The sequence below is a fragment of the Cheilinus undulatus genome, linkage group 11, assembly GCF_018320785.1.
Source record: "Cheilinus undulatus linkage group 11, ASM1832078v1, whole genome shotgun sequence".
NCBI lineage: Eukaryota > Metazoa > Chordata > Actinopteri > Labriformes > Labridae > Cheilinus > Cheilinus undulatus.
This window is the reverse complement of record NC_054875.1, coordinates 1,441,490-1,452,367: the sequence shown is the minus strand read 5'-3', so window position 1 is coordinate 1,452,367 and position 10,878 is coordinate 1,441,490. Positions and strand designations below refer to the sequence as shown.

Here is a 10,878-nt window from a genome sequence, read left to right as displayed (position 1 = left end):
TCTACTGATCCTTTCAATGAATAGCTGAGATGCTGATAGCTCAGTGGGTTATCCTGCTGACTACGGTCTGGGAGGCTGATGGTTCAAATCCCAGTCAAGCTCTAACCTTTGGCTAAAAGTGTCTGTAGTAAGAGGAGTACTGCATCCATTTCTTGAGAGGGGTGGAGTCAGACAGCTAATTACCATTTAAAGCCACAGACACAGAAATGGCTTGTTCTGAGAAGGGCTGAAACAGAGGGGGTTTTAAATATACAAAAATCCTATACTGGAGCGTTTTTTCAGCAACAAACTTCACAGACATGTTTTGGGAACCTCTGAGACCAATTTAAGCTTGTCTTAAAAGGGTATAATATATCTCCTTTAAGTACTAAAATACTCAAAATTTTCTCACATCCTATTGGAACAGAACAGAGACAGATATTTTATAAAAATATATAAATTATCCTTGATATTTTTGGTCATTAATAATAAAGCAGCCAGGAAATATTCCTGTAAAAATCAATGATTAAAAATAAAACCATAAAAACTCTAACAGAGCTGTTTACATGCTGGTTTACAGACTAACATGGAAAACTAACATTCAGAAGTCTAGGCTATGTTCATGCTGCTTTTTCATTTTCAGACTTTAATGCTTTTATTATAGAAGAGAGAGAGGAGCCTGGCTTCTCATTGGTCCACGTTGATCATTTCTCTCCTCACATTGAGCGTGCAAACTAACCACGAGGATGGTGGTTCCCTCATTTTCTCTGCAGGGTCAGCCGAGATCCAGGCTCACTAGAAAACTGTCTGTAAGAGCTACGAAGGCGTGGAGAACATCAGTAGAAAGGCACAGCAGATAGATGTATGTGGTTTATACGGCCTTCTAAAGATCCACCTTTAAAGACCACATCTCCAAGTCCTCTGACAGCAGAACCTGGTCCTCTCTTCAGTCCCCTTCAGATTCAGGTCTAACTCAGTGGACCATTGTTAGGACAGACTGAGGATATTTATGAACACTGCAGGGATAAGGACCCAGAATCCAGGAACCAGATCCTGGAGGACATTCACCCTGTAGTGTGCATTAAAAACCCACCAGCAGTGGTGTGCATGCTAAAGTGCCCTCTTTGCAGCCAGAGCGCGTGCTAAAGTGCCCTCTTTGTAGCCAAAACACATGCTAAAGTGCCCTCTTTGGAGCCAAAACGCGTGCTAAAGTGCCGTCTTTGAAGCCAAAATGCGTGCTAAAGTGCTCTCTTTGCAGCCAGAATGCGTGCTAAAGTGCCCTCTTTGCAGCCAGAATGCATGCTAAAGTGCCCTCTTTGCAGCCAGAATGCATGCTAAAGTACCCTCTTTGCAGCCAGAATGCGTGCTAAAGTGCTCTCTTTGCAGCCAGAATGCGTGCTAAAGTGCCCTCTTTGCAGCCAGAATGCGTGCTAAAGTGCCCTCTTTGCAGCCAGAATGCATGCTAAAGTACCCTCTTTGCAGCCAGAATGCATGCTAAAGTACCCTCTTTGCAGCCAGAATGCATGCTAAAGTGCTCTCTTTGAAGCCAAAACGCGTGCTAAAGTGCCCTCCTGGTTGGCAAAACTCACTAAACTGCCCCCTTGGCTGGTTGAAACATGATAGACTGTCCACTTGGGTGGCAAAAAGGCGTGTTTAAGTACCCTCTTAATTACCCTCTTGGGTGGAGAAAACACACTAAACTCCAGAAGACCAATAGGACCAAGAAATCCTCTGAAACATTACTGCTGCAGTGACTTTTATGTTGGGCCCTTTTCTGATCTATATTGATCCAGAACTATATCTGACAGAACCAGTTTGGATTATCTGGTGCTAATATGGTGTTAAATGCACTAGAATACAGGAAATGGCATCTACTTCATTGAAAATGTTGTGGGGGAAGACCCCCAGACCCCCTAGGGATTTATTGATTTATTTCTGTGTTCTTCACAGTCCAGCGTTGAATCTCCACAGTTCTTGTGGATGCTGATCCTAACTACAAACTAACCTGAGTAGTCTGTCTAGTTAGTCTGTTTTGAGGCTATATTATGTGTCATTTGTGAACATATAAACATGACTAAAGTGACCTCCAAAACATGCCAAACTTAGCGCCCTCTTCAGTGGCGAGAACACGCTGGATGTGCCCTGTTTTTTTTTTCACCCCTGCCCTTGAAAAAGTCTGTGCACGCCACTGCCCACCAGCTTCTCCTTCCTCCATCATGATCTGTGAAAAGAAAAGATTTATTTTAACCTGACACTGATGGTTCATTTGTAAAGACATGATAAAGTTTATCTGAGCTTTAAATCAAATAATATCAGGAACAACAGAGGACTGGTTTCAGGAGTAAGGAGACCCTTAGACAAAGACCCACCTGAGGCCTGTCACCAGTGTTTGAATTAGACAGTGGCTGCTGGGGGAACCACATTTCCCAGCATGCACCACAGTATTTCAAATCACACCAACGCTGCAAAACGTCTTGATCCACGTACAGCAGATCGATCCAAACAGACGGAACGTGTCCTCAGTCAGTTAGACAACATTCACAGAAACTCTGACTCACCAGTTACACTGCGCTGTCTTCTGTCGCCATGTCTGGAGGTTCGTCTCCGTTTGAAGCCACACCCTTCAATGAAAACAAAGATCAGTGAGTGGTTGAGTCTGAAATCACCAATCAGTCCTTCCTTCCTTTTCCCTCCACAGTGAGCTGACTATAGTGGACTATATAGTGGACTTGGAGAACTCCAGAATGGTCTTGGTCTGGGTTCACTCTGGTCTCTGTCATGTTTTGGTCTTGGATAGTTTTGACTAAACACTAAAATGATAGAATTATATTTTCTCCAATAGCTGAACATTTTCTCAGGTCTCCATTTGGTACCCGTGGGTGCAGGACTCAGACAGTATACTCATGATATAGAGCATTATAAAGGAACCAGAGTGTGATTTCAGACAGAGACTTGATTTTATTATTTAACTGTAAATGGACTGACTGAACATGAAGGAGAAAACATACCTGGGAGACATTCATTGGTTCTATATCTGCTCCTGGAACATGAGAAATAAAGTCATGTCAGAATCATCATAAATAAACAAGGTGACTTTTACCATCATAGAGATTCCTTACCTGAATCTGGAATCATTTGTATCTTCTTTGTTATGCAGATCATTACATCTGCAACTGCTGTACATAAAAAAACAGCACCAATAGCAGCAACACCAACACCAACAACAGCACCACCAAAAACAACAACTATAGGAACCGTCCTGTCTGACTGTAGTCCTCCACATTCAGCATCTTCTGAGTCAGTTCCTGGTCTCAGGAGGTCCCATTTCTCTGATTCACACCTGTAATGATGAAGGGACAGTTATTAAAGGAAATATTAACAACACAGAGCGCTCCTCACAGTGGGCGGAGCCTAATCAAAGGCAGAATGTTAGCCAGCAGTAGTTTGTGTTCAGTTCCCATCAGAACGTTCTGGAGCCTCAAAGATTTCACTGTTGTAGAGGTTCACACTCTAAACCAATCAGCTCAGAGTTCAGTTTAAATGGAGAGTTGATGTTCAACATTCAGGGTTTCAAATGAACTCAGTGATCTGAAAATCAACTAGAAACATGATAGATCTCCTCATTTTAGGAGGATGTAATGAGTTCATTGTGGAAAATGATGAGGTATGGTTGTTCGCAGAGACACAGAACCTCCTGTTTGATAAACAAGAATAAAACCACTTTAAAACCGTGCCAGATCGCCCCACCCAGTGCTCCAGTCTATCTAAAAGAATGCCATGATCTGTGGTGTCAAACGCTGCACTTAAGCCAAGGAGCACGAGGGCTGAGCACCTGCCCTCCTCTGCATTCATCAGTAGATCATTAGTGACCTTCAGAAGGGCAGACTCAGTGCTGTGGTGTTTTCACAAGCCAGATTGAAATTTTTCAAATATGTGGGTGCTGTCCAGAGCAGCAAGAAGTTGTTTGGACACATTTTTTTTTCTAATTTTTTTTTGGCATAAAAGGCAGTTTTGAAATAGGTCTATAATTCTGTGGGAGGGCTGGGTCTAAGCCATTTCTTTTTAGTAGAGGGTAGACACACGCAGGTTTGAAATAATCAGGAACACAGTCATTAGATAGAGAACTGTTAAAAACTGAGAGTAGGCCCGATAAAATTCATTACTTTCTTTTTTTTTCAAGATTTTTTTTGGGGGGGGGGCGCTTTTTTATGCCTTTATTAGATAGAGAGGACAGTGGATAGACTCAGAAACAGGGACAAGAGTGGGGCAGAGACCTGCAGCAAAGGACCTCAGATCAGATTTGAACTGGGGCTGCCCATGTACAGTTGAAACCAGAAGTTTATGTCCAGCCATCATACCGCTCAGGAAGGAGACGGGTTCTGTGTCCCAGAGATGAACGTGCTTTGGCCCAAAAAGTGCATCTCAACCCAAGAACAAAAGCAAAAGACCTTGTGAAGATGCTGGCTGAAGCTGGTGAGAGTGTGTCATTATCAACAGTCAAACGAGTCCTGTACCCACATGGGCTGAAAGGCCACTCTCCCAGGAAGAAGCCATTACTCCAAAAGAAACATAAAAAAGCCAGATTACAGTTTGCAAATGCACACAGGGACAAAGACCTTAATTTTTGGAGACATGTTCTGTGGTCTGACCAAACTAAAATTGAACATTTTGGCCATAATGACCATCGTTACATTTGGAGAACAAAGGGGGAAGCTTGCAAGCCTGAGAACACCATCCCAACTGTGAAACATGGGGGTGGCAGCATCATGTTGTGGGGTTGTTTTGCTGCAGGAGGGACTGGTGCACTTCACAAAATAGATGGCATCATGAGGAAAGAACATTATGTGGAAATACTGAAGCAACATCTCAAGACATCAGCCAGGAAGTTAAAGCGCAAATGGGTTTTCCAAATGGACAATGACCCTAAGCATACTGCCAAACTGGTTACAAAGTGGCTTAAGGATAACAAAGTCAATGTTTTGGAGTGGCCATCACAAAGCCCTGATCTCAATCCCACTGAAAATTTATGAGCAGAGCTGAAAAGGCATGTGGGAGCAAGGCGGCCTACAAACTTGGCTCAGTTACACCAGTTCTGCCAGGAGGAATGGGACAAAATTCCTGCAAACTATTGTGAGAAGCTTGTGGAAGCATAACCAAAACATTTGACCCAAGTCATACAGTTTAAAGGCAATGCTACCAAATACTAATGAAATGTATGTAAACTTCTGACTCTCAAGAAAATAATAAAAAATTGTCTAAAAAATGATCTCTCTCATTATTCTGGCATTTAGCAAATAGAAATAATTTTGGTAATCCTAATTGACCAAAAACAGGAAAAGTTTAATCTGATTTAATGTTAGACGGTGAGAAAAAAAAGTTTATGTGCCTTTTTATATAGTGTATGTAAACTTATGCTTTCAACTGTACATGGTGCGTGCCTTAACCACTTTACTACCGGCGCGCCCCAAAAAACTTAGTGGGTTTTATGTCAAGGGGGCTGGAGGACACTCTCATGGAGGCTACTGTTTCTAAAAGCTCTGACAGAGTAACAGGATAAAACTGATTAAAACTGTGTGGCTGTGTTTGTGGAGTGTCATAGTGAGTATTATTATTATTATTATTATTATTATTATTATTAATAATAATAATAATAATAATAACACCATTTATTTTAAGAGCCTTTCCCAACACTCAAGGTCACTTTACAGATAAAACAAGCACAATAAAAACAGCAGATAAAAGCTCACGCTGTATAAAACAGGACAAAGTAATTACAGAGAGGAGGCTAATCTGAACAGGTGGGTTTGAGTCTGGATTTGAAGAGAGGGAGAGAGTCAGTGTTCTGGATGTCTGGTGGGAGTGAGTTCCAGAGTTGGGGGTGCTGAGACGGGCAGAGAGGAGGATGGAGGAGGAGGATCTGAGGGAGCAGGAGGAGGAGGCTATGTGGAGGAGATCAGAGAGATGGGGGGGGTTGTGGATGGCCTTGAATGCATACAGGAGGATTCTGGATTTAACCAGGAGCCAGTGGAGCTGCTGTAGGACGGGGGTGATGTGGTGAAATGAGGGAGTTCTGGTGATGATGCGAGCAGCTGAGTTCTGGACCAGTAGAAGTTTATGGAGAGATTAGAGAGGGAGACCAAAGAGGAGAGAATTACAGTGATCAATACAGGAGGTAACGAGGCTGAGGACGAGAACAGAAGTGGTGTGGGGGCTGAGGGAGGGCGGAGGAGGTTGATGTTGTGTAGGTGGAAATATGCAGACTGGGTAACATTACTGATGTGGGTTTGGAGATAGGGAGCTGTCGAGGACGACACCCAGACTCTGAACCTGAGGGGAGGGGGAGACTGAGGAGCTGTCAGTAGTGAGGGAGAGACTGTCAGATTTGGATAAAGTGGATTTTAGGGAAAATAGAGGCTCTGATAGATTCCACTTTATCAGTAAATATGATCAAAACATTTCACAGTCTGCTTCACTTTTGACTGGGACACTGGGAGAGGTTGGGTTTACCAGAAGGTCAACAGTGTTAAATAAAACTTGAGGATTATGGTGGGAAGCAATTGATTCTGAGAAAAAGCAAGCCCTGGCATTTTTTACAGTTCTGTTAAAAAGTAATAAAAGCTCCTTCGTAGAGTTAAGGTGTACCACCAGGCCAGATTTTTTCCATCTACGTTCGGCTTTTCTGCAGTCCCTTTTAATGTGGCGAATATTGTTGTTCATCCAAGGCTGCTTTTTCACAGAGGATTTATGTCTGATCTTACAGGGATCAATAGAATCAAGAGAAGCCAAACAGACTGAAATAAAGTTATTAGCCAGGTCACTGGTATTTTGAATTTCACACAATTGCAAACTCTGTCAAACATAGAACAGAAAGAACTCACCGTCTATGAGGACGACAGGATGTAAACGTCCCATCTGAGAATGTTCCAGCAGAGCAGGGAGAGCAGAGCGTGTCTGAGGTAGACGTTCCTGCAGAAGAACACAGACGGAGAGATGAACAATTAATCATAAAATAATGGAAACCGACATTTAGAGCTGATAACTGATGGAAACCATGGTAATTATTTCAATTTTTTCACCCTTTTCTTGGAAAACTTTGACTTTTTATAAATAACATTTTCATTTCAGCTGATGTGTGTTTTGATTTCATACACTGCCTGGCCAAAAAAAAAAAAAATCTTTGGGATGTGCTGGAGAAGGCTTTGCGCAGTGGTCAGACTCTCCCATCATCAATATTAAAATTAATGCAACCCTGGATGGAAATAAATCTGTGACATTGCAGAAGCTTATCGAAACAATGCCACAGCGAATGCTGCTGTAATCAAAGCTAAAGGCGGTCCAACCAAATATTAGAGTGTGTGAGCTTTTTTTGGCGGTGACTTTTTTTTTGGCCAGGCAGTGTATGATTCAATAGATAAACATGAATTGTTAATCTGTGCCTGTTCCTTTCAGTTGTTTGTTTTAAAATTATACAAATATTAACAGAACAAACAGAGTCAGAGGCTGGGGGTGGAATAATCGTTTATTAATCATAATCCAGGTAAAAAGTTTAATTAATTGTGATTTTGATTTTTGTCATAATTGCCCAGCCCTACACAGATGGAGAGACCTACCTCTCTCTCTGATGTATTCTCCTGGTTCACAGCTTCTGTGTTTCTGTGCTTCCCAACAGCTGCCTCCTGCAAACTTTATGCAGTAAAATCCCTCCAGAGGTTCACAGACTGTGTTTGAGTTCCTCCTACATGGAGTCTTTATCTTCAGACCAGAACCTGTCAGCACAATCAGAGGATAGACCTGGATATAATACACTACTGATCATCCTAACAGCAGATACAACAGCATGAACAGATACCAGTAGATGATGGTTTTATTCACTTTAATGCTGACATTGAAACTCCTAACTGCAGATTCAGAGATTTTTATTAGACAGACTGAGCTGTTTTTATGGTCAGACATTCTACACTGAGTAAATATTACACCTAAAGAACTACTGATAGAAACCTACCTGTGTCACAGGTTGAACAGTCATAGCACCATGGTAGATTAGTGTGATGGTCCATGAAGGTTCCCTCAGTGCAGGATGAACAGCTAGTACTAGTGGAGTCAGTGCAGACTTCATCAACATGGCTCCCTGTTAGAACCAAAATGAGACAGTAGTGAATGTTAAAGATGTGTGTATGGTTTCATCCATGATCATATTGATTATTAGTGTTGTTCTCATTGTTCTCTGAGAGCTCCTCAGAGATGGGCACAAGATTCTCAGGATGCTTTTCTGAGCATAACACCTGCACCAGTTATTCTAATGATAATGAAATCAAAGGGACTGCTCTCTGATCCCAACATAAATATCAAAAAAAAAAAAAAATAGATTTTTTATTTCATTTATTTTCATAAACAAAAACAAGAAAACGAGACGTTTCTTCAATATTTGATTTAGTTTTAATAAAAGATAAATAAAAAGGAGACATTTTTATGTATCAGTTATTCAGTTATCAAACATGGACTAAAGGAATGATCCACAGATTGACTGTCTTCAATCAAACTGCTCTCCATTGATTCTATTATTACTGAACAGTAAACCAGTGTGTTGGATTCATGGATCAACTCCTCATGATAAAGGCTAAAACAGATGTGAGCTTCTAGCAAAGCAGGATCAGTGTGAAGCAGAAAAACCACTTTACCATCTCTAACATCATCATTCTCTGGAAACCTTCAGGTGGATCTTACCTGGAGGACACAGAGGACAGCACCTGTTGTTGATCCAAAACTCAGTAGATCCACAGGTGAGAGTCTGAGCTGAGGAGACGATCATCAGGAGAATCTGGAGAGAAAGATTTTAGAGTGAGTGAATCCTGCTGAGAACAGAGAGAGCTTTAATCAGACTGAACTACAGAGAAACTAGATTTAGCTCTGATTTATGGGGAGTTCAGTCAGGAAGGTAGAGTCCTAGAGAGCAGAGAAACTAACAATCATTGACTGATCAAATCTCTTACCACCACAGTTACAGCTGATCCTGGTTTCAGAGACATTTTGGACAGAAGGATCTCAGGATTCATTCTTCTTCATGGCATAAAGGAGCTGAGATTGAGAAAGAAGAAAAATGAAGACTCTACTGTATTAAAGATCCATGAATGGTTGTTCATTCTGCACATTTAGTGTCTTCATGCTCCAATAAAGCAGGATTAAAGCAGCAGAGCAGACTAGAGTCTGCAGAAAGGAAGAGCAAACAGCAGAAAGTCAGAACATTTTCACAGTAAACCTGATTTACAGAGAAGGTTGAATCATTGTGATAGCACCTGTAGCTAGCTGCAGTCAACATTAGCCCCCCCCCTTCAAGGAGAACCAACCACAGCAGCATGGCTACCACATGGATCTGGACTGAGCTCTAAGAAGTGTACAGTGTTGTCAGCTGTTAGGGATGGGTTTGGGTCTGCAGCTCCTGACCATGAATACACCACAGCCTGCTGCTACATTAGTTTGAGTTTCAAAACAGGAAGCTGCAGGACAAACTAGTTTAACATCTCAGTCAGAGACATGCAGCAGAGTGGAGGAATGACAAGAGTGCTACAGGGCTGTATGTTAGCTGTTTTAGCTCATAGCACTGGTGCTACAGAGGTCCACAATCCTGTAGCACAGAACAGAAACCTGTAGCACAATGTAGAAAATGTTTGTTACATCTCTAAAACCAACATGGAACCAAAATATATGTTAGTGAGTGAATGTACTTGATAAACAAAACCACAACAGACTAAAATAGCTCTCAGTTAATGTCTATGTCTAACAGCCAATCACTGCTAAACACACACAGGTATTGTCTTGTTAAGCACACAGCAGCAGCTCCAATAGTAGAGAAGGGAAAATGCATGGTTTTCTCTCTTTAATCAGAAGTTAGTGCAGACTGAGGGCTCTGTCCCTCACTGACAGTTCACTCACTGTGACCATCCATGGAGAGGAGGAGGAGGAAGCTAGCAGATCCTGGTTTTTAACATCCTCTAGTCTACCTGCCTTCAGAAAAACTTGGATTAAAGCAGCTCTCCTCTTAAACATAACCTCCACCTGTTCTAGAGCCTTCCTCACCTGTTAGAGCTGCTGCAGGTCACTCTCTCACCATCCTATCAGCTGTGGAGCGTGGCTGCTCACTCTCCAGACACGCTGAACTGTGATTTTATCCTTCTGTTGTTGGTTTGGATGTAAAAAAGTCTGTTTTTAAGTCTACTGATATGGGCCTATGGGTCTGGAATAAAGTGTAGAGTAATCACTGATCAATGATCCTGCAGAGAACTCTGACCATGTTAAACCAACAGACTGGACTAGAAGAGGATCAGAGGATCTACTTTCTCTGGATGGAAACCTTCCTGTCTGTAGTCCTCAGTCAGGTTTAGCTCCAGAACCGGATCAGTCCAGTCTTCTTCTTCTATTCTGCATTAAGGTTGTCCTGGATCCAAGAGAATAATTCCATTTAACTGTAGGAAAGATTCAGGACCAAGAAGACGTCACCATTACCATAATTCAGAGTCAGAACCTGATTATCTACCACTTTTCTGGAACATGACTGACTTCCTCTGAGAGAGTTTCAGCATTAAGACCAGAATATGAAGAGGGTGAAACACTGACGTAGCTTGTGTGAAGAGGAGGGGTTGTTTCATGTGCATCAGTGTGTTTCACTTCCACAATAATAACAGATGTTAACTCTGGTGGAGGCTGTGTTCTACAAGATCTGACAAAAGACGACATAGACTACAGATCTGGTACCAGGTGATAACTGAGGCTGATAGAAAGATCCTTAGTGAGGCCACAGTCCTGTTTGAATCCTCCTCTATAAATCTGCTAAATATCTCTAAATCTGTGTTAATGATCTGAACACAGACATGTTCCTGTATTTTCTAAAGTGTGATCATTAAC

General features: G+C 41.9%; 1 protein-coding gene across 2 annotated transcripts; it reads right to left on the bottom strand.

Moving 5' to 3' along the window:
- Positions 1 to 1,898: 1,898 nt before the first annotated feature.
- On the bottom strand, positions 1,899 to 10,512 carry LOC121517159 (tumor necrosis factor receptor superfamily member 14-like). Of its 2 annotated transcripts, XM_041798721.1 has the most exons (10): positions 10,054 to 10,512; positions 8,970 to 9,054; positions 8,704 to 8,797; positions 7,982 to 8,107; positions 7,590 to 7,745; positions 6,858 to 6,945; positions 3,099 to 3,319; positions 2,988 to 3,019; positions 2,538 to 2,600; positions 1,899 to 2,200 (listed from the first exon to the last, which is right to left on the bottom strand). In XM_041798721.1, the coding sequence occupies exons 2-9, from the start codon at positions 9,030 to 9,032 to the stop codon at positions 2,541 to 2,543; spliced, it is 840 nt and encodes a 279-aa protein (XP_041654655.1). In that variant the 5' UTR covers positions 9,033 to 9,054; positions 10,054 to 10,512; the 3' UTR covers positions 1,899 to 2,200; positions 2,538 to 2,540. The 2 variants fall into 2 exon arrangements, with proteins under 2 accessions (XP_041654655.1, XP_041654654.1); XM_041798720.1 differs by lacking the exons at positions 1,899 to 2,200; positions 2,538 to 2,600 and having other exon boundaries at positions 2,831 to 3,019.
- Between the last annotated feature and the right edge of the window lie 366 nt (positions 10,513 to 10,878).